The sequence below is a fragment of the Danio aesculapii genome, chromosome 23 (assembly GCF_903798145.1).
Source record: "Danio aesculapii chromosome 23, fDanAes4.1, whole genome shotgun sequence".
NCBI classification, from domain to species: Eukaryota; Metazoa; Chordata; class Actinopteri; order Cypriniformes; family Danionidae; genus Danio; species Danio aesculapii.
The window spans coordinates 41,811,061-41,835,086 of NC_079457.1; the positions used below are offsets into that span (position 1 = coordinate 41,811,061).

Below are 24,026 nucleotides of genomic sequence, written 5' to 3' on the forward strand. Positions count from 1 at the left end.
TGAGTCAAACATTTGCTCATAATTTTCATTCACGAGGGACATAATAACTACAAAGATGTTAGTAACTCCTTATTACTAAGTCATTAGTAAGTTTTCTCTATAGGGGGCTACTTACAAACACGCCAGCACTATATAGCACGACACGAATTGGTAGTTTTCTAATTAAATTGTTAGTTATTAGTGGTTAGTAGCTAACCGTGAGAACAAGGGCATAGTAGGGATAGTAGGGTTAATAAAGCATGAACAGCTGAGGTCATCTAGAGTACAAAGTGGAATGATAATGGTTTCAGGCATTATGGTTAGGAATGACAGCTAATTATTGTATTGTGTACTGACATATTTTACCATAGTGTTAGTAATATTAACGTTGTATCAGTGCCTTAATCTTTTGCAACCAAAAAAAATCTTCTAAAAGGGAAATATCTCTAAATGCAGTCTAGTTGAGATTTCAGTCTTTTAAATATGCTTATTAACTGTCAACTAACTGCACAAAATAATAGAAAACACGATCCGGATGAAAATTTAATGTTGTTTTTATTTTATGTTGGGCAAGTACAACCTGGAGAAAAACAAGTAGACAATTTAAATTGTTTCGTTAATGAGGTTAAAGGCAAATTTAGATTCTGCTGCCCTCCAATGGTAGTGAATTACAAGTACAATTGCTTACCACAGTGTAGATTAAAGGGATAGCACACCCAAAAATGAACATTTACTCACTATTTAATCACCCTCAAGTGCCTCTAAGCTTTTATGAGTTTATCTCTTGAACACAAAGAATATAAATATTAAGGAAAGCCAGAAACCTGTAACAATTCATTTTTAACAAAACAAAAACAATGGAAGTCAATGGTTATAACTTTCCAGCTTTCTTCAAAATAGCAAGTAAACAAGTAAAGGGTGAGTAAATTATGACAGCATTCTTATTTATTTTTATTTTAACTATATCAATTAAAGCAGACTCATGTATTAAGTCTGCGCAAAACTTTTATATGACAATTGAAAAACAGGAGTTAGCAAATTGTCTAAAATGTCTTGCTGAACCAAACTAAATTTCTGCTTACCATTCTTCCTCTTGTAGGTTGCAGAAATATATATAAGGATCAGAAAATAAAATGAATGATTTTTTTTTCCGGAAAGAAAATAAATGAATGAGTAATTGAGCATTTTATTGAGTACTCCTCATTTGCACTTATTTGGATGTTATTCTGCATTGTAGGCAATAATCTATTCAGTCATTATTGATCTGATAGTCAAAAAGAGGGTTTTGTTGTAGAAGCAGGGCAGAGATGGCTTGATTACGCTGAGCACAATGAAACATGTATTTCACTTCTGACAGGTGCATCAGATGGTCCTGCTTTATCTGTGTCTTCCAGTCTGTTACCCGTCTGGCAAGCTGTTGAAAAATAGTGTACATTGCTAGCTGTCATGGTAAAGATTCTTTTCAAGATTCCACAGTTGACAGAGTTAGTGAGGTGTTAAAGAGTCAGACCTCGTTAGTAATCTCCATCGAAGGCTCTGTGTTTGATTCTTGCAGTATTTGTGTAGAGCGCAGTCTCAGAGTGTCCCACAGGGCAACTGCACTGTAATCTGATGACAGAGACCAAACTTACTTAGCTATTGCATATCTTGCAATATCTTCTCTTTTTTGAGTTATAGGGTTTCTTTAAATTCTTATTTTTTTCCAAATCCAGATATTTATCAAGACACTTCTATACAGCTTAAAGTGATATTTAAAGGCTTAACTAGGTTAATTAGGTTAACCAGGCAGGTTAGCGTAATTAGGCAAGTTATTGTATAATGATGGTTTGTTCTGTAGACTATGAAAAAATATATAGCTTAAAGGGGCTAATAATTTTGACCTTAAAATGGTGGTTCAAAATTAAAAACTGGTTTATTCTAGCTGAAATAAAACAAATAAGAATAGATATTATCAGACATACTGTGAAATATTCCTTGCTCTGTTAAACATAATTTGGGTAATATTTAAAAAATGTCTAAAATTTAATTCAAAATGGTCTTAATTTTACTTGCTGAAACCTGCAGAAAACCTGTATATATATATATATATATATATATATATATATATATATATATATATATATATATATATATATATATATATATATATATATATATATATATATATATATATATATATATATATATATATATATTTAGGAAGAGTTTTAATGAATTATAGTTGCTTTTATGACTAAATGGGACCCTGGACCACAAAACTAGTCATAAGGGTAAATGGTAAATGTTTGCAAAATTATATTTATATCTCCAATTTGGAGTTTTATTTGATAATTGGATTTTAAAAATCTAAATATTGAGAAAAGCACCTTCATTCATTCATTCATTTTCTTTTCGGCTTAGTCCCTTTATCAATGAGGGGTCACCACAGCGGAATGAACCACCAACTTATCCAGCATGTGTTTAATGCAGCGGATGCCCTTCCAGCCACAACCCAACACTGGGAAACACCCATACACTCTTGCATTCACACACATACACTACGGCCAATTTAGCTTATTCAATTTACCTATAGCGCATGTCCTTGGACTGTGGGGGAAACCAGAGCTCCTGGAGGAAACACACGCAAACACGGGGACAACATGCAAACTCCACACAGAAATGCCAACTGACCCAGCCGGGGATCGAACCAGCGACTTTTTTTGCTGTGAGGCGATCATGCTACCCACTGCGCCACTGTGACGCCCAATAGAACCTTTAATATTGTCCAAATCACTTATCAAAATTTTAATTTTTATCAAAAATTAATTTTGATATATTTATAGAAGGAAGTTTAAAAAAAATTCTTCATTTAAGATGATATTTACCTAATGTTCTAACGGCTTCTGGCTTAAAAGAAAAATCAATCATTTTGACTCTTACAACTTATTGTTGTCTGCACCTACAAATAAACTCAACATAAGTACAACATAACACTGGTTTAATGGTCCAGGGCCACATGTATTAAATAATTTTAATATTATACAATTATTCATCTCCAAAAACAACAACAAAAAGTACCTTTCGCATTGTCTTTCAGCTGGGAAAACCAAGGAGGTGTATCCTTTGGGCTTAAGGAAGGGCTGAGGAAATACTCTGCAGTCGATTCATCAAACAAACTGAAAAACAGATAAACAGTGGTCTAAAAGTCATCTTCTTCAACTTATACATCAAGTGTAGTCATTACTGAGGGCCACTGCTGCAAAAAAACACACACACGTGAGAAGATAACGCTTGCTTTTTACACTGCAGTCATCCTGGATCTCTTTGTTCTCCAGCATCATGTCGAACTGTTGTTCCGTCATCCTAAAAGTGTTTTTGTAGAACATAGCAAAGTCACCTAAAATGTAAAATTGAACGTAAACTTTAGTAGCACACAACCAAATACAAGAACAATACGTGTGTATTTCTCACCTGATGGTCATCTGTGACTTTCTCTCCGTGTTCTTAGAAAGACTGAGAGTGACATCCAGCTGACTGACTCCAGATCAGATTGGGACAGGTCTCAGTTCAGGCAAGTGGGTTGGTTGTGACATCCATGGAGATTTGGTAGTCCAGGTGACAGAAAGCACCTGATTCCTCTTAGGAATGAGGGCAAATAGAGTCCCATCCCTTCTGACACTTGCCTCTGCTGTCCAGGGATTGTGGGATAGTATGCGTTGGCTCAGAAGTGATGTTTGCATGTGTGTTTAATGATTGACTCTGGAGCTGCGGGTCCAAACATGTCTTGTTAATCCTAAAGCTGATGAGCAGTAAAAGAGGGACACTAATCAGACAAAGTGATGTTAAGGAATGAAAGAGAATTTCAAAATGGACAGTGCCTAGAAATTAAATGTTAACCTCTGTACAGATTTTAGCAAAAGCATTTTGAACCCGTGACCGTCAAATGTGTCATAGTAGATAGATTTAAGTTGCTTTTTTATGATTTTGTGAAACATTGTAAAGGAAAGATTAACACATCAAAAATAAGATTAAGACTGTATAATTTAGGCATGATGACGATAAATGTTTTCAAGGTTTTAAAACAAAAAAACTTTCTGTTATACCATTCCTAAGGTGTATCTAAGGTTTTTTTAAACGTTTTTTGTTGTTTTTAGGACAACAGTATCTCAAGCAGAAAATATATCCAAAGATGCCGCTTTAAATTGTAAAGATTTCTATCTGTGTTTTTAAAACTAATGGAAACAGCAGAAGTCAATTATTCGTTTGAATTATTTTGCCAGACATGTTTGTTTACTGCTCCAAAATATTTAAAATGTTCACTTCAGAATCTTGCCGGAAGTAGTAGGTCATCCGGGTACTTCTCGCATACTGTTTTTTAATTTCTATAAGTACGTCCCAAATTGCATACCTATGCACTGTTCTACGCCATTTTGTGGTATAAATAGTGTAAGTGCGTTTACACTGAAAATAATAATACCTGCATGATGCACTTATTCAGCTGTTAAAATTAAGTTTGGAATGATGTACACTTCACACATTCAACGGCCGCTGCTTTGCTCACGTAGCGAAGGGGTGGAGTTTGCGGCCACTGAAGTTGGATTTGTTTATTTACTTTGGATTGTGAAAGCAAAATTCTTCTACGAGAGTGATTATGCCAATGTGGTGGACGCAGCTTGTGAATTCGGATACTTCTCAGCTCGCATACTGTTTTTAGCGTACTATATAATATGGAAGTATGCAATTTTGGACGCAGCCATTGTGTTCAAAGCAGAAAAATATTTTAAAAACCCAGACATTTAAAAAGAACATATATTAGAGCAGTAATCACACAACCGTGATTTTTATCCAAGGTTATCATACTGTTAGAATTTTATACCGGCCCATGCCTAGTATAATTACATTATAATTTCAGAAAAACTATTTTTAAATATGATTATTATGTTTTAATTATCTTAATGTTTCGCTGAAAACAGTTTGCATGTGTTTTTATTAATTAATATTCTCCATAATCCAATACTTTGTAGTATGTTAATACATTTAGCTCATTTTTTGATCCTGGAATAAATGTTCAAGGACATTTAATTAATTTAAATTGTACTTTATGTTTTTATTTATTATTTAAGTTTTGTTCAAGAAACACTAATACAGAATAGAACATTGTTTCTCATTTCATAAAATAATTAAGAGTATAATAATATTAGATCAGTTAAATAAGTGTTTTAGTCTTAAAACAAATGAACATTTGTGACTGTTAATTATTAAAACAATATGAATTAAGAAAAAAGTACATATTAAACATCTTTGCTAAAAAAATAAATGTTTAGTAATTAGACTGCCATGGCATTTGCAAATGTTTCATAAAAAGAAAAGGAGGGGGAAATATGTTTAGTTTTATAACTTGTTTATATTTCTAAACCTAAAACCTACTTTTTATACTAAATTATCTGGGTTTGTTCTTGTGTTTTAACACAGTTTCATTCATAATTATACTCAATGTATGATAAACAGATAATGAAGGAAGCTTATCAAAACTAATCTTAATAGATCAGTACCAAATTTCCTTATCCGTATTTCAACCCAAATGAACTAAACCTCAATTTTAAATGTATTAGGTGGAATAAGCACAAAGAAATTGTGAAAAAGTTGTGACAAAAGTTTTAAAAATCTGGTTACTTTAATTCAACTGAGGCAATAAATAATGGTACATTTCTATCTTTGGACCAGTGGTTTGTTGGTTTACAACTTCAAACATCACCCCATCCATTTCCTGTCTTTCCAGAGACTACAAAGTGGTCTGCTGCCTGCACATATGAAGGGGACGCCATACCTTTCAGCACGACCGATTTCAAATGGTGCTAGAAAACCTCAGTCCACTCTGAGCACCAAAGGAAATCAGTCACGCTACAAAAGGTAAAAGCATAGCGGAGGACAGTTTTTTGTGCTGCCACTTAAATGAATTTAAAAGGTCAAACAAATCGAAATGGCAGTCTTAGTCAGTTTAAACACATCTGCTAATGAGGAAAAAAATCTTCTTTTAGTCTCTGGCCAGTCTCATTTCCTCATTTCGATTTATGGATTGATTCTTTAGGACCTTTCCAGACATAGCATGCACATTGTTTTTGGTGGTCGGTGTGTCTCAGTGGTAATTGGAGGGCCCCTTTGAAGGACGCGGCAGTGTGTCATTGCAGCTTATCCATGGACCATCAGTGCTGAAAAGACGAGACCTCCCAGAATCAGCGTGACAGTGGATCTGTGCAGGACATGGGAAATAACCAGTAAAGCACACACACACATTTGCAAAAAAAAATTTATTTGAAAATCATAGGCTTGTATAATATCACTGAAGTTTACAAAAACAGAGAGAACAATTCTGTTATGAATTCTCAACCCATGTGCTACTATCTTTTTAATTTTAGGTAAAAAAAACATCTATATCATAAAAATAACATTAGTGCTTTTGAGATTTTTAAAAACTAAAGCACCTTAAGTCACCAGAAAGGGCAATTCTAATAGAATATTGCAGTATTTACGATAAATTACTAAATAGTTTTTCTTAAATTATATTCTAAATGGCTTTTTTTTAAAATCCCCATGAAGTCAAAATTGTGGTTTTTAAAATGTTAGTAGGAATGCGACAATTATAGATTTTGGTTGTACGATTATAGCTTGAGGAATAATCATGGTTTCACGGTTATCACAGTTATTATGCATTCATTAATTTCAAAACACTACTAGTTTAGTAAATCACATGAAAACTGCTTATATTTCAAAGCACAAATAATAATAAAAAACAAAATAGTCCATTTCTCTTTGGACTTTAAAATAAACTAAAAAAGTTTTTGGCGTTTAAACATAAGTAATAATTTTACACTGAAAATAAATGACAGAACAATGAATGAATGAATGAATGAATGAATGAATAAGTGGCGCAGTAGGTAGCGCTGTCACCTCACAGCAAGAAGGTCGCTGGTTCAAGCCTCGGCTGGGTCAGTTAGCGTTTCTTTGTGGTGTTTACATGTTCTCCCAGTGTTTGCGTGGGTTTCCTCCAGGTGCTCCGGTTTCCCCCACAAGTCCAAAGACAAGCGCTATAGGTGAAATAGTTAAGCTAAATTGTATGTGTGTGAATGAGGGTGTATGGGTGTTTCCCAGTGCTGGGTGGCAGCTGGAAGGGCATCCACTGCGTAAAACATGCTGGATAAGTTGACGATTCATTCCAATGTGGTGACCCCTGATTAATAAAGAGACTAAGCCAAAAAGAAAATGAATGAATAAATAAATAAATAAATAAATAAATACAAAATTTATTTGTCAAATGTAAATCTAAGCTACATATTTTCTAAGTATTTCCCTTATTTCCCTTTTAAAGAGAACAAACATAGTCAAAGGCTGCTGTACATCTGAAAGGCACATTTGATTAACTATTTAACTAAATTGCTTGGTATTTTCCTTTTGTATTTTCTTTTTCTCATCGGAGTAGAAATGTGAATATTCCATACAAAGTATGAAGCTGACTGGTCAGTTTTTGTTATGTGTCTCACAGTGTGCTTGTGGCATTCTTTCAACTAGTTTCACCTGGAAAATGTAAGCGCATCACGCCATGCGCAAGCTGCACACCTCCATTGGAAATAACGAACTTGCACAAAAGACTGGATATATAAACAGCCCTTAGTTAATAGCCTTACCCCTCTCACCCCCTATATTTCAGTACAATCCTGCTTGTTTAAAGACACTTTAATATTACATGGGTATAAGTATCTATAATATGTATCGTTATAATAATAAGCATCGTTACAATAAATATCGATATCAATATGTTTAGGTAATGCTCATTATTAGCAATGTGTGCACACTTGTTTAAATCTCTCATTTTTCTCCTAAATTTGGCAGAAATTACATTTAAGGATTTGATTAACGTCTAAGATTATCCTTGAGGCCAGTGAGTCATCTTTCTGTCAGTTTTCATTAAGTGTTGTTAGCCACACCTGTACTCAACCTGAAAAGACAGATTTCATTAAAGACACACTGCACATATGGCATGTATGCACATCTCGACATGCTGGCAGTCACTACAGACATACATACAAACACACAAAAAGCTAAATTAGAGCATTCATCTTTAACATTTGTTTTAGGATTTACCCTGTTCTTTTGATTCCATATGGTTTATATTTATTACAAAATTTTGATATTCATAAAAGCAACAGTGCTGTTATGAACAGAAATGTCACTCCACTGACTGACGTATGACGTATACACATCAGCTGAGTTTATTTTATTGCATGCAGAATCATAATGCATACAGAACTCATGCAGCTTGTAAACAAGTACAATCACAAATACAGACCACCGTCAGTTCAAGTTTTCCTAACTTACTTTAGTTTATGCACTGTACATAAGGCACCAATAAATCCAAAACAATATATTTCTGTAAGTATTTCTGTGATGATTTATGACATCATTTACTCATTATAATGTAGTTGCAAATCAATAAGATATTAAGGTAACACTTTAGTTTAAGTATAATTCTCTACCGTTAAATGATGGCTTATAATCTCCTTATTATTAAGATATTGCCTGTTTATGGTATTTTATAAAGTAGGATTTTATTCTACATCCTTAACCCTAACCAATACCTACACCCAAATACTACCTTACTAAATATTAATAAGCAGCAAATTAGTATTTTATTAAGCTAAAAGACTTGTTAATAAAAGTGATTTTGTACCTTAAAACAAAAGGCGACAGAAATCAATTCTTCCTCATAACACAAATTAAGATATTTTATTACGCTTTATTGTTTTAATCTAATATGATTTTGTCCCTCTTTGGAAAGTCTGAAATAAATACATCCAAAGTGAGCTGTCTCATGAAGAGGAATGATTGATTTATGTTATAAACAGATTCATTCACATATAAACATGGATCGTCAAACAATGTTTACAGCTTTCAAACTTGGTCACTGAGGTCACTGTAACCCAATGTGATTCATGTTTGTTTGTTACACGGCACGTTTGAGGATCTGCAAGAACTATTGAGGTTTGTTCGTGCAGATCAAGCAGGTTTGGTTGAGCTTTTGTTTATTTTAGCTGATCAATATTTATATGTGAATAAAAGCTGAAATAAAACCAGTTCATCACATTAAGCCATCTCCTCTCTAGATAAAGTGTATTTGTTTAAAATATCTCTTTAAAAATAATTTGAAAGCTTCAATTGCTATGTTTCCATCCAAAGATGTGAGTTGAATTCATGTCCAAAACTGGAATATTGCATAAAAGACACGAGTAAAGTAACTTTTCTTTCAACCAGTCAGAGTCAGAGAGAACAAAATCGTCACTTCCTGATTAACTGGCACCAAAATGAACAATGTAATTTGCTGTGGTAGGAGAAGCTGCATGGATCTTTTCTTTATTTAATAAATTACTTGCGCCTCAAAAGACAATGCCGACACACAATGAACGCGGGGTGGCGTTTGAAGTTGTGAGACATGGAGCACAGACACTCTTGACAGTTCTGGAGGTATTTAATAATATAATAACACTAATGCTGAAATGGTTAAAGCGTTTTAGAATGACCAAAACAACATTTCAGATGTTTTACAATGTGGTCACTCTGCTGGTTTGTCCATTCACACACATTTTATTACAGAATAACAAAATTACATGACTTTTTTAATGCGCATACTGGAATTTGTTTGCTAAAAGTGTTTGCATCATAGTTCACGCACATCTTTTCTCATTGAATAAAAAGTGTATGATATTCAGTTATACGCATGCATTTTTTGTGCGCATTTTCAAAATGTATGCGCATCTTGGCATTTTCATCAACCATGCGCATATCCAAAATGTGCATAAAAATAGGTGGATGGAAAATGTTTCGATTGAACACATTTTAAAAGGAGGTACAGGACTTTCTCAGATTTCATTAAAATATATTTGAGTTTCAGAGATTACGAGAAGTCTTAAAGGGATAGTTCACTCAAAAATGAAAATTCCCTTACAATTTATTTACACTCAAGTTATGACTGCTATGTCTTTTTCCAGTTGAGCACAAAACAAGATATTCTGAAGATAGTTGGAAAAAAAAACACCCACTGACTAAAATATACTGTTTTCTAAAATATACTATGGATGTCAGTGGCTCTTTTGCCCAGCATTCTTCAGTATATTTTCCATTGTGCTCAGTTGAAGAAAGAAACAAGTAGAATTTTTATTCCTGGTAAACTGTCCCTTTAAGAATTTATAACAATCTGAGGGTAAACAAACGATGACAGAATTTTAATTTTGACCTGAACTAATCCTGTCATTATCTTATCCAGCATAACAATTATACAGTAGAAAACACACTGATCACTTGAACAATTTTCACTATGATTCTTGAAGTCCAGTACAATTTGCTTCTTACAATATGTCACTAAAAACAACTTAGCATTGATTTGACAGCACTTACTGTTAAGTCTTGTACACTGTAAACAATGTTGGATTCCGCATAACTGATAAGTGTTGGGATAACATGGAATTAAGTTAACGTATTAGTTTTTACAAAGTTAATCAATAAAATTGATCATTAAACAAACAAGTTGACCCAGACAAAACTCAATAATTGTGTTGTTTCAACTCATTTTAAATAAGCAGTTTGAACAAACAGCAGTCATTTTTGGAGTGTATGATCCTGGCTATGTTGTGAGACTGGGGGCTGGTCTGTCTGATGTGAACTAGGTCAGGGCTGTTTTCTGCACTGCAAACCAGGACTGTTTGACTGAGTCCTTCACGTGTACTAACCAGGACTCAAATAGATATGAACCGACTTGCCCACTGACACTCCCTTATCAGTAACTTCTAAAGCTTCTCATTTACAAAAAGTAGTTGAATCTAATATAATTTTTTTGTGAGGGTGTGACCTCAAGGAAAGCACATGGCAGTGGGATATAATCACAAATAAATGTGGGTTTATTGTAAACTTAAAGCAATGCAACATGATTACCTGTAATGAAATACTTGTAATATATACTGCTCAAAAAATAAAGGGAATACTTGGAGTTACATTATGTTCAGTGTTCCTTTTATTTTTTGAGCAGTATACAGTTGAAGTCAGAATTATTAGCCCCCCTGAATTATTAGCCCCCTGTTTATTTTTTCCCCTATTTCTGTTTAACGGAGAGATTTTTTTCAACACATTTCTAAACATAATAGTTTTAATAACTCATTTCTAATAACTGATTTATTTTATCTTTGCCATGATGACAGTAAATAATATTTGACTAGATATTTTTCAAGACTCTTCTATACAGCTTACAGTTAAAGGCTTCACTAGGTTAATTAGGTTAACTAGGCAGGTTAGGGTAATTAGGCAAGTTATTGTATAACGATGGTTTGTTCTGTAGACTATCAAAAAATTAGCTAAAAGGAGCTAATAATTTTGACCTTAAAATGTTTTTTAAAAAATTAAAAACTGCTTTAATCCTAGCCGAAATAAAACAAATAAGACTTTCTCCAGAAGAAAAAAATATTATCAGACATCCTGTGAAAATTTCCTTGCTCTGTTAAACATCATTTGGGAAATATTTGAAAAAGAAAAAAAATTCAAGGGGTGGCTAATAATTCTGATTTCAACTGTATATATAGGTAATAAGTATGCATCATTTATACTGTACTAACATAGTGTTATAAATCATTTATAAGTATATAATATATAAAAAGTATACTGTATATATCAAATCCAATTTCTTAATGTTCAATATGACTAACAAGTGATTTGATTTCACTTAAAATATTAGCTTATTACCCAATAAGACTTTTATATTGAAATATTTATTACTTTTATTGGCATTCGAATTACATAAATAAAATTTGTTTGCTATTACATAGAATTATTACCTTCTCTCGTCCATTTAACGCTTACCTGAGAGAAGAAACTGGATTAGCAGCTGAAATACAAATGTATTTGAAGACCAAAAAATGTAACGGAATATTGAAAATGTAGAAAAATATAAAGTATATTTACTATTAAATATAAAGTGAATATAAATAGTATATTTATAGTAAAGAGTCTTACCTTTTAGTAAGGAGCAGTAACACTGATTCACATAAAATACTTCTAGAGCTGATGTAGTGAAAAACAGACAGTTCCAAAACAGACAGCCAGACAGTCTGAGGAGTGACCATGTGCTCATCCTTGTCAGCAGCACAGTGATGCCGTCTTGGTGCGCGCATGTGTGTGTTTGTGTGTGAGTATAGAAATAGGAAGCGTAGAAGAATGGAATACATGCAACAATGACTGCTGTGCCATTTCAGGACAAAGCATGATTAAAATGAGAACCGAGAAAGTAATGAAATAAAAATACCTTAATGATTAGAGCATGATATGATGATGTTTTGGATGAAGAGACGGCAAGCTAAAAGCATGGAGGCTTGTCTGTCTGGAAACAGTCTCTCAGACAGACTTGACAGCCCTCCCCGCCCATTGCCCCCCAAACTGCTGGCTTTGAAAACACCCCTACACCCAGCAAACACCCCTCTTCTTGCTCTGTACACATCAATTCAGCCACAAGTACTCAGTTTTATGGCCCATATGAGGGGAATTTCATATTTTTATGTTGTGCTTTTAATAGCGTAAACAAAAGCTAAACGTATTTTGTCTCACAGTCTGTTGTTAAGAGGCAGTGTGATTTTTTTTTAGGTCTGTTGTCTCATGACCCAGTGCATGTGAGGTGAATGTGGGTCAGGGTGCCCTCTAAAGGCAACCTCTGTCAATAGCAGATTGCTACTCATGTGGTCTCTTTTTGTGGTGTGTCGTCTTTATTATTTCTAATATAATCATCGTGACATGTTGATGGTCTTTCTGATGGTCTTTGATGATTGTTTATTGTGGTTGGGGGTGTAACAAACAAAAAAGTATAGTTTATATTGAGCACAAGACATTTCTTCACAAGGTTTGTGTGATAAAATCTAACATTACATGGACTGTAAGCCAAGACTGAAAATCCTTATTCAAAACCAGCTTTTACTAAATGAAAAACTAAAGAATATTGAGGGCAAGACTTACTAACCGATTTCAAACATTAAACATTATTTTGGCACTGAAAACTATTGTCAGTATTTACTAGAGACATGCAGTGAAAAACTGGATTGGAAATGGCCAATTTTGCAGCTGGCATTGATCATGGATGCATATGCATTTGCAGGTGTTTCCCATTCAAATATAACATTTAAAAACAATGTATTCAAATTGTTTTTATATACAATACTGGTCAAAAGTTTGGGTCAGTTTTTTTTTCCTTTATTTTTAAAGAAAATTATTCTGTTCTTTAAGGCAGTATTTATAAGTGTAAAAATTTGTTCAATTGTTAAATACTTATTTAGTAAATATTTATTTATTACTTACTGTATGTAGTTTCAAATGAAATTATCACTCCAGTCATTAGTGCTTTTATTACTATTACCATTATTATTATTATTATTATTATTAATAATAATTAATATTAGAGTGATTTCTGAAGGATCATGTGACTGAATACTGGAGTAATGAAGCTGAAAAATTCATCTTTAAATCACTGAAATTAATTATGAAATTAATTTATAAACTCCTTTTGAACAGTTATTTTATAGTGCAATAACATTTCACAATTTGTACTGTATTTTTGATTAGGTAAATACAGCCTTGGTGAACAGGAGAAGCTTATTTTAAAACATTTAAAAATCCCACTGACCCCAAACTTTTTTACTGGTAGCGTATACAGTATATAAAACTGCCTTCATAGGCCCACACGGAACCTGCACGCTCAGAATTCCGCAGATTTTTAGCCCATCATGAATTCTGTTTATTTACTTGAGTAAATGTGTGTAAATCTATATTTATTCAGTTTTTTTTTGATTAATTACAGTAATATTATTGACTAATATGAAAATGTTCATCTGATTTTTGTACAATGCAGTTTGTAAAGTTATATTTTCTAGTCGGTTAGTAGATATATTATATGAGAGACTTGCTTTGTTTACCAAATAAAGTGAATGTAATTGGATTTGCATTTTAAACATTAAATAAAAGTTAAAAAGATAATATTTTTTACTAATTACTTAATTTTCACATATTAAGGTTTTAGTTATGATACTCCCAAAATAATTCTGCAGAAATCCGCAGATTTTTACCAAAATTCTTGGCAGAAATAGCAAAAAACGTCCGCAGATTCCATCTGGCCCTACTTATGGCTATGACTTGTAATACAAGCACTGTTGGAATAATATTCGATGGTACTTTTGGTGGTTTTTAGGTTTTTTTTTTAGGAGTTTGTTACCTTTCAGGTTCAATTTGTCCTTTGTAGCTGCTAATTTATTTCCTTGATATTATCATTCACTCATTCGTGCTGCCCCTCTTTGATATTAATTATAATTATTTATACTTTATATTATATTCAAATAGTTTCAAATTGTCAATTAATATTTTTAAGAGCACTGAATTGATACGTAAATTTATTTATTGACAAACATTTGCTTAAAAAATTAAAAAGCTTTTAAAATTACTGTCTTTTCAGCTATTTGTGAATCTACATTATTAAAATAAGTTTACTGATTCTCATTGATATAATATTATTTTCGTTATGTTGACTTCTCAAACATTTGCTGCATCAACAGTGTTTATATCTTGAAAATGTAGTTATATTCACTATATTTCTGATAATGATATCTCTTATTGTAAAAAATGCAGGCTTCCACACAATTTTTTCATGCTGTCCCAACAAAAATTTATTAAGTTAACTTAGATTTTTGGGTGAACTATTCCAATAAACTTTGAAAAAGATGACCCTGCTGTGTCTGCATTTGATTTAAACAAGTAAACAAACTGCTAGCCTTACTCTAAGCTGAAGTATATGTTGTTTCTCCAGGACACTGTTTTTTTTGTTTGTTTTTTTTACAAATTTAAGTTTATTGAACATAAAACAATAAACTCAATGTGTTGATTCAGCTCATTTTAAATGAAGAGTCAATCACTAACGCTGTAACCCCAAGTTAACAGAGAATGTTTATATCAGGGGTTGTGAAATAACTTAACCTGATCTAAACCAGGTTAGATTTGTTTGGTTTTATCAACCCCAAACTTACTATACAACCGCAAGTTTGTTCAAATCATGTTTGTGCAACAGGCCTCTTGACATTCCATATTGTTTATGAATTTATATAAATATATTTTTAAAAGCTTAAAACACGCATTGAGAGGGTAAATTAGAAAAACAAATCACGATATGTACTTAGTTGGTTTATCGTTTTTGTATAATTTGTTATAAAAATGTGTTTACACTTATAGTTTGGTTCTCTTGGTTCATTTAGTGCATTTAATCCTAGTTCACTCAGCATTCACATTGTCACTTTTAAAACTAATTCTAAAGATGGTGGCTTTTATGATATATAACATAGCAAAGATCCAAAAAACAAAACAATCATTGCATAAGCATTTCATGATAATATGTTAAACATCTGAGAACACATGAACAGATTTAAAAATGTGTAAAGAAGTCAAAATAGTGCCAGTAATTTCTCTCACATACATACAAATCAAGATCTGAGATGTGTTTCTTACAGTACATCTGTATTAAACGGTAATAGCCATTCTGTCCTTTTTATGTTCACATATTCTGATATAATGTCCTGTTTTGGTTTGTTTAGATGTGTGCGGTCTGTGTTATGCACATACACCAGAGTTCATTTGGAAGTAGACCAGGACCCTTTTTTAACCGCCTCAGTCTGGTGCACACCAAGGTTCAGATGGCAGTGTTTACACTTAATATGAATCCCACCAACAGACCAATCATACAAGAGTTTGCTAGGATTGAATTAAACTTTCTACAGTATGTGTGAAGGCACCTTTAATTCATCTTAAGGCCTCAACTCACAGGTTTAAATTGAACCAAGCTATAAAATGCATAGAAATTCCTAAATGACATTGTCTATTAGAAAGTTACGTAATTCCCTGTTGTTTTCTATTTAATGCCAGCCATCAAATGAAACCACCAGTTAGCTTGCACAGTCCAACCTTTGTGCTCACAAAGTGCGATCTGCTGCAGGAGATGATTTCTTGCCTCCTCCTCGCTCTGATCTTGTTGCAGTGCCGTCCGCAGGTAAAGCATGTCCTGAGACATGCTGAGCTCAGGGATTCCCGTCAGGAGCATTAGAGAGAAGAGCGTCACAAGAAGCCGAGACTGAGCTCGAAGGGACAGATAGGCATTGATGCAGGTGTCCTGGAGAAACAACACATACTTCAGCTCAGAGTAAGGCTCTAGCACTTTGTTTACTTGTTTAAATCGAATCCAGACAGAGCCGGGTAATCTTTTTTAAAGCTTAAAAGAATAGTTCATCCAAAAATCTAAATACATTTATTCACCCTTCACTTGTTCAAAACCTGAGTTTCTTCTTTTGAACACAATTGATAATTTAGAAAATGCTGGTTGATAGGAACCATTTAGTTCCATAGTATTTTTTTCCTGGGGGACAATGCGTACCATCAGCAGCATTCTTCAAAATGTCTTCTTTTGTGTTCAACAGAGGAAAGAAAATCAAGTGTGAGTAGATGATAATGGATTTTTTTTTTCATTTTTGGGTGAACTATCCCTTTATAAAAACGGGCTGAAAAAATAAATGCCAGATTTCTGTGTTGAACATGTAATTTTAGTGTATTAAATAGTATATTCTATTATTTATTAATGTATTGAACCAGAATTTCATTTTTACAGTTTCAGTTTTGTATTTTTAGTTTTAGTAATTTTGACTGCCTATGTTATCTTTATTTGTTTTGTGTATGTTTTCTTAATTGTAATTTATTTCATTTTTAGTTTATTTAGTTTTAGTTCATTTTAAGTCATTTTAGTTTCAGTCATTTTCATTGCACAGGCAAAAGTACATTCAATAACACTCATTCTTTACAGTTTAAACTGTCTTCTTAGTACACTATATTTATGGTATTTACATAATAAGCTTATTAATACAATAATTTAAGTTTGTTGACATGTAGCAAAGTCACTTAGTCAATAGAATGTCTTAAGCAGACCTGGAGGGCCAGTGTCCTGCAAAGTTTAGTTCAAATCCCAATCTGACACTGGGCTAGGTAATCAAGCTCTTACTAGACTTTCTAGAAACATTCGTGCAGGTGTGTTGAGGCAACTTGGAGTCAAAATCTGCAGGACACCGGCCCTCCTGGACTGAGTTTGGGCACACCAAAAAGGAAACCATCCGTTTAGCAAACAGTAGCAACACTAGTTGTTGTAAAACACATACACACACACACACAAAATAGCTGGAAAACAAAGGGAAACAGTGCAGGAAAAAATACCCTAAATCTCTGGAAGTAGAGGCTGGGACGGCCTTTGACCCTGCCCATAACATACAGGAAATCCGGGGTGAGGACAAAGGGCACTCTTTCTCTGTTCACTCCCCAAAAGCTCTTAGTGTTTCCCAAGATGTGCCCAAAATCAATGTGGAACAAGTTTCCTGAGAAGAACAGAGAACTTACATTAGGCAGATTCCCCATGGACGCATTCATTTGTACAATATACTGGCACATCAATTCAAAGCCATGTTCGGGTTTATACCGCAAACCTCCCTTAAAATCTACCCATAATTTTTTTTAACATTGTGTGGATGGCAGGCAAAAACCTTTAATATTTTAATAACAATTTGTAACATTATCTATGATGGCTTTACTCAAACCGAATTCTTTACCTTGATCAGTGATCATGATGTTGTCATTATGACGGTCACCAATACCCAGCACATATGTGGCCACACAGTACCCGGCACACGAGTTCACAAATTTCTCTGTAGCTTGAAAGTGCTGTTGTAACAAAATTTAAAAAGGAATAAGTAAGAGAACATTCAGATTTCCGCAGATTTGACAGGAGTATATCTAGTATATCTGCTTACTTTTTCCTGGAATGGGCACTTTCCCTGAAGCCAGTCGTACAGGGCATTGTTTTTGAAAGCTCCCGCCACACCACCCTGACTCCTCTGAACTGAGGCAATAGTGATTGCATTTCGCACAATTTCAATCATTCCTGTATCAAAGACAGTTATACAGCTGATTGTGAAGACAATTCTCAAGACAGTTCTGCAGTCAGTCGCAATACAGTGTTTTTTTTACCAGCATTAGTCCTGACAGTTTGTTTACATACCATTGTATTTTTTTATCAAAGTCAGTAACATTTAATATTATTTGCCAAAATTAAAAAAAAAAGGTTACAGTCAATGATCAGAAACGACAAACATTTTTTTGCATTATTATTTTTCTCTCATTAAAAAAAAGAAGGAATCACTTACACACATACACAATTTTCAGTATACACATACAAAAGAAACCACACCAACATACCCACATAATTATTTAAAATCGCATAATAATAATGTAAATTTTTCTGTGGTGAACCCTGAAAAAGAAGGGAATTGCCTAAAGAAAATTTAAAAGAACAAAAAGCAAAAAGGCCAAACCTTTCCAACAACATGGAAGCTTAATAACAAACAATGAATGAATTTCATCTTAAATGCCTTTGGGATTGAATATTGCCGTTTTAATTGCAACTTTTTGTCGTGATAGGCAATGTTTTTGTAACTGGTGTTATTTAAATTTTATCCAAATTAACATTAACACAGATAAAATTATCTCAAAAACTAAAATGAAAAATACAAAAAGCTCCAAAATGATGCTCTGGGGTTAGTTGCTCATACTGCAGTACAGTATAGGAGTGAGGGAAAGACTGATCTTTACCTATGTTAAATCCAGTTGAAATGCATCCATAGGGCACCAGATTCAAGTCTAAACCTTTTTCTTGCCAAATTGAGTCCATAACCACGAGAGTCTAAAAACAACATTAAAAACATTTTAGTTTATTTACTAACCTCATTTGTAGCCACTATTGCTAATTGGTCTGTGGTAAACATGTATTTTAAACAGTTGCTAATGTACCTGAATGATGAGCATGTCCTGTCGGAGGTCATCTCCATGTTTAAAGATGATGCCGACTGGAGGAGAGGCTGGAGCTTCTGACTGAATGCAGGAAAACTCCAGCCAGAGTGGCTTTTTCTTTGAGGCCATTATCTTACAGTCTTTTAGCTGTGTGTACAACAGAATGTTTCTTATGAAGAATGTTTTATCCATGCAACAAATGTGAATGGGGTACATGGGTGTTAAACGGGGTCCAAAGCAAAAGTGGACATGCCAAAGTGTGGATAATATATTGTTTTTGAGGATAAGCTTGGATGAGTTTAGTCTGAGAACAGGTTGCTGTTAGATTGGGGACTAATGAAACTCCCAACAAAGAAAAGGTTGAGAAGTTTGCTATATCAAAAATCTGATAATATTTTAGTATACAAGCATATTCTGGAAACTATCTATAGGTAAAAATGATTAACCTACTATGATACTTCCTGCTCTGATACGAGGATCAAAAGGCACCTGGAAGTCAGATGGTAAATCACATTTCTCCAGCAACTCCTGCAGCTTCTGAGGGGCTGAAACACACATACGTGATGATGCAAATAACATGAATAGTATAAATAGAAACCTGTTTGATCTTTACCTGTTGATGGAAGATCTGTCCTATCTGGGTAGAGCAGCTTTACTGCAAGAGCAACTTCATGCAGATAACTGACAACTTGCACTTGGCGCTGGAATTCAGCCAACATCGCCTCTCCACAGCCCAATAGGTATGCCTCCAGTATCACTGCCATACGCTGGCGAAAAAATGGGCATCCTGCCACCTCACTCCGCAAATACCAAAAGAAGAAATGTCCAATCCGTTTACTCTGTTCCAGGAAAATGGAATCAGCAAATGGAGTTAACCTTTACAGGTTACAGGTATATATATATATATATATGTTGACAGGTGATATGGTGCAGGTATCTTATTTTGTGAAAATAATAGAAATAAAAACTTCCTTCTAATGAGAACAGCAGGAAACAGGACTTACCCTTAGTGCTCTTTTTAGCAGGAATCTTGCCAGAAAGCTATCATGATATGGCTCGACTTTAAGGGTCTACAGAAAATAATATGCTTTATTGGATTTTGATTGGCGTTAAATGAATGTGCTGTCTGTAATTTCACTACTTTGAAACTGGAGCTACTGTATATATTATGTCATGTAAAAAATGTTTGTTTTTTTACCTGAACCAGCTGAAGCAGGTACTTAAGCACCTCATCATTGGATAAGATCTCTAATCTTTGAACTGCCAGTCTTCTGACCTTCAGGTCTGCAAAATCCACACTCAGAAGCTCAAGGGCCACAAAAAGCTCAATGTCCTCTGGCCCCCAGTGACTCAACAGCCAATGGACCTCCTGGACCACAGTTGGAAGCATCCAGTTGACTGTGCGAAGAAACTGGGGTAAATTTGAGACATAGTGGACACTTTCTTCTTTGAACTTTCTTAGGCCACTCATTCTTGTGAAGGTTGCTGTTGAAAAAGCCTCACTGAATGGGGAGGAGAGTCTGGATTCCCCTGCAAGGTCCAGTGAAGAAGACTCTGAGACAGGAGATGTACCACTACAAGAAGAGCTCCTGCCATTAGGCAAGACAACAGGAAAGCTGTAGCGATCCAGCATGAAGGTAATCGCCATTGAGTTGGCTACATCAGGGTTGGTGGCAGTAGACAGCTTGTCTGCTTCATAGGTGACTGCCTCCTCATCCCATTCTGGGAAAGGCCACATGTTCAGAGTGTGTGGACCTTGGCTAAGAAGCGATCTGTGATCAATCAACTGGAGATTTACGAAGTATAGTGCTTGCAACTTTCCCTTATGGTGATCTGGTACCTTAGAAGAGCTTGACTTTGTGTCCTTGGCTGCCTCTGTGGCATTAATTGTGAGACCTAGTTTAGCACCTTGAGGGATATCCCTGATCAAAATGTCAAACTCCAGCCAGGTGTTCCAAAGAACTTCATCTGTGAACTCTTTCGGAGTTGAGCAAATTGCAGATACAATCTTTTTACCATAGATTATTGTGGCCTCTACGTGAACAAGTGATGGTACCTTACTTGGGAGATCTGGGATATCAAATCCCAGGAGTTTAACCCTGAACTTTCTCTCACAGTCCCACAGGGAAATCAGCACAATGTCCTCTACTTCCTTTTCTTTGAGGCAGAGCTCTTCATGGGAGCTTGAGAGACCAGTGAGACTATCCACTAGTGGCCAGTACTCTGTACTCACTATGTCATCTGGAAGAGATGAGATGGCAACTACTGAGAGATGAAGCTCCAGTGAGTTTTTGAGGCAGTGTCTGACCCACAGGTAGTTTGAGAGCTGGAAGTCTCCACTCAGGAATTCCTCTCTGCCACACACCTTGAGGACATGATCAACAGACCATCTTTCAATTGACAGGCCCCCCTTTGGCAATGATTCCCAAAAGATCTTGAGGATATCACTGGGTTTTTGAGTAAAATCAGCTTTAATTGAAAGATTTGAACCATTATAATAAAGAGTAACTGAAAGTGTCCGCTGAAAGTGGCCTTGCTGATCATTTGGGAGCACTGTGGAAGTTGTCCATGGTTCGGTGGCATAAGCTATGAGATCTCGTTTTTTCAGTTCTTCTCTTCGTGGCGTAGCAAACTTTCTTCGAGTATAGGCAAGCTCACCTAAACGATTAGCATTTGAGGAGTCCAAATCATACCCGATTAGTTCATTCAAAACACTTTGGAAATAAATTCTCTCCTCTGAGGCAGATTTCTGAGCCAGCACAGTTACAAAGACAGTCTGAAGACCATCAGTACCTTGAAACCAGGGTGCATCCAGAGTTTGCAATACCTGAAAGTCGTCATAAATTTCATACCACTCTTCCTCCTTGTGGTACAACAGACTGAATCGTTCTGGGTCCAGAAGTGCAAATGGCTCAGATATTCGGTTATTCTCCTGTGCTAGCATACAAAGGCGCACTCGAAGCTGATGCACGCTGCATTGTGCTGGGAGTTTGATCTGTAAGGGCTCCTGGCTGTCCACTGACTGAAAACCTTCCTTGGACGGCAACTTGCAAATGAATACAAGGTTGTTATCTGAGCAAGGCTCCTGTTGTACATCCCGCACACCATCCCGGTGTGCATCCCAACTGTTCTCCATGGATGCTAGAAAGCAAAAGAGTTAGCATGTGCACATTTAACATCAACCAGACTTTTCAAAACAGGCCATTTTGTAGAGCAGACATAATTGATTATATTAACATATTTGGAGTCTAGGTTAAGATGCCCCTTTTTAGTTATTTATCATTCTGGTGGTGATTAAACTAGACATTTCTTCTCAATAATACTAAAGTTAATGAATGCCAAAGCAGTTGTTTAGTTTATTTTTAGCCTATTGCAGTGCAGTTGCTAGGATATTGAGTGAAAATAAATGTGGCCAAAATAAATAGAAATCAAACAGAGTAAATCCTCTAATTTGGACACATTTCAGCACTTTTAAATAAAATATGTAAACACTATATTCGTGTGTGTGTGTGTGTGTGTGTGTGTGTGTTATACTATAGACAGTATATATATAGTTACATCCACACCATGTTTTGTGTTTATGTATTTTTGTTTAGCTCTATTTTCATGTCTCACTCCCTGTCTCCTTAGTTTATCCGTATTGTCTTGTTAGTCATTCATTATTTGTCTCCACCTCCTCATCAGCAAGTTAATTGTTTCATTGTGTACTCATACCCTGTTCTGTTAGTCCCTTTTAGTCAGTAGTGATTTTAGTTACCCTCGCAATGTCTCTGAGGGCCTGGTTTTGGTTTTGTTCTTTAGCTTTTTTTGTGTGTTATATTTGTGCCTCACCTTTGTTTTTGCAATTATCTATACACGTTAACAAATTCACTGGACTGCATCTGGATCCTTTTTGCTCCATTCATTAGTTTCATTCATTCCATTCATTCATCAACACTAATTGCAACATATAAGATATATATTGTATTTATGAGTCTGTTTTAAATTTCAGTGATGTAGAAACAAATATAAGTGCTGCTTCCTCCTCGTATTTCCCCATGTTTGGGAGGCTGAAGTGTAATTTGTTTTCAAGAAAGGAAAGCTGATTTTTAGTTGATTTTCCTAAATTATTTTTATTTGAGTTGTCTATTTATTCATTTATTTATTTATTTGCATATATATATATATATATATATAATTTATATATATGTATATGCATGTGTGTTTGTTTAATAAGGTTTAGAAGGAATGCATGCAAATTGTAATGTACAGCAGCATTATCATGCTATTATTCTTGCACCAGTCTAAGGAAAAAAATTTAACACTGGCACCTGTTCTAAAATAAATACAGTTTGGTAGCACACATACTGGTTCTTCCAGTCATTCTAGCCAGAAGAATGCATCAAAACCAAGTGAAGCTTTAGTCTTCAGGACTACACTACATGTTCCTCACATAAAAGTTATATATTAGAACAAATTTTCAATACCAGCTGAAATTCAACAAGGTTTTGCATAATTTGAAGCACACTCACCTATTCAGGCTGTCTGTCTTTGGTTTTAGGTAGGTTTCTGTGGCTTGTGTGCGAGCTACAGTTCAATTCCCCTTACTGTAATACATCACAGAAGTGACTGACTGCATAACAGCTTATCATTTCCTCATTCTTTTGTCTCTCTGCACCTGAGAGGAAGAAGTTTTTTTATCATTACAAACTTATTTGCTCGTAGTTTCATTTTATTTAAAATTCACTTGCGTGACCGAATACCATCTCTCTGCATATAATCTAAAACTGTAGAAGGAATGTTTGTTTTTATTTTTATTTGTAATAACTTATGTTTTTGAAATCTATTTTGTTTTAAAACGATAAAAGTGTTTATTGTATTTCTCTGAGTATGTGCCCTCTATAGGTGTGAAGAGAAATAAAGTTTTACAAGGTAATGCCACCCGGGACAGGTGGGGGCCCGGTGGCACAGTTTTTGACCATTTTGAGAATGGCATGGTGGAGCCAGAATGTAAGCTGCCTTTAAGTTGTTTGTGTTTATGTTGTTATTCAAATCATTTCTGATTTAATATACTTCAGTCATTTGTTTGGAACATCAACCAGTTTGTATTGGATCCCTTCATGCATCCCCTCACCAGCACCTCCGAC

General features: G+C 34.6%; 2 protein-coding genes across 2 annotated transcripts; both read right to left on the reverse strand.

Moving 5' to 3' along the window:
- Window positions 1–553: 553 nt before the first annotated feature.
- si:rp71-17i16.6 (uncharacterized protein LOC100148415 homolog) lies at window positions 554–3,629 on the reverse strand. Its single transcript, XM_056449919.1, has 5 exons — window positions 3,430–3,629; window positions 3,235–3,355; window positions 3,037–3,134; window positions 1,490–1,587; window positions 554–1,393 (listed from the first exon to the last, which is right to left on the reverse strand). Exons 2-5 carry the CDS (start codon window positions 3,342–3,344, stop codon window positions 1,229–1,231), a joined length of 471 nt encoding a protein of 156 aa, XP_056305894.1. The 5' UTR covers window positions 3,345–3,355; window positions 3,430–3,629; the 3' UTR covers window positions 554–1,228.
- Window positions 3,630–14,702: 11,073 nt separating this feature from the next.
- On the reverse strand, window positions 14,703–23,502 carry si:rp71-17i16.5 (phosphatidylinositol 4,5-bisphosphate 3-kinase catalytic subunit gamma isoform). Its single transcript, XM_056449116.1, has 11 exons — window positions 23,412–23,502; window positions 20,099–22,041; window positions 19,905–19,970; window positions 19,514–19,739; window positions 19,351–19,445; window positions 18,901–19,047; window positions 18,703–18,793; window positions 17,865–17,995; window positions 17,664–17,775; window positions 17,275–17,432; window positions 14,703–16,186 (listed from the first exon to the last, which is right to left on the reverse strand). Exons 2-11 carry the CDS (start codon window positions 22,034–22,036, stop codon window positions 15,929–15,931), a joined length of 3,222 nt encoding a protein of 1,073 aa, XP_056305091.1. The 5' UTR covers window positions 22,037–22,041; window positions 23,412–23,502; the 3' UTR covers window positions 14,703–15,928.
- Between the last annotated feature and the right edge of the window lie 524 nt (window positions 23,503–24,026).

Bases quoted from the DNA above. Each gene is read 5' to 3' on its own strand.
- si:rp71-17i16.6 (XM_056449919.1), bottom strand. From the start codon at position 3,344: ATGTTCTACAAAAACACTTTTAGGATGACGGAACAACAGTTCGACATG. The intron at 1,588-3,036 runs GTACTTTTTGTT...CTCTGTCATCAG, and splicing joins GCTGAAAGACAATGCGAAAG to ATTACAGTGCAGTTGCCCTG. The intron at 1,394-1,489 runs GTCTGACTCTTT...ATTTTTCAACAG, and splicing joins CGATGGAGATTACTAACGAG to CTTGCCAGACGGGTAACAGA.
- si:rp71-17i16.5 (XM_056449116.1), bottom strand. From the start codon at position 22,036: ATGGAGAACAGTTGGGATGCACACCGGGATGGTGTGCGGGATGTACAA. The intron at 17,996-18,702 runs GTAAAGATCAGT...TCTTTGATACAG, and splicing joins TTCAACTGGATTTAACATAG to GAATGATTGAAATTGTGCGA. The intron at 16,187-17,274 runs GTATTTTTTCCT...TTGTTTCTCCAG, and splicing joins TCTACTTCCAGAGATTTAGG to GACACCTGCATCAATGCCTA.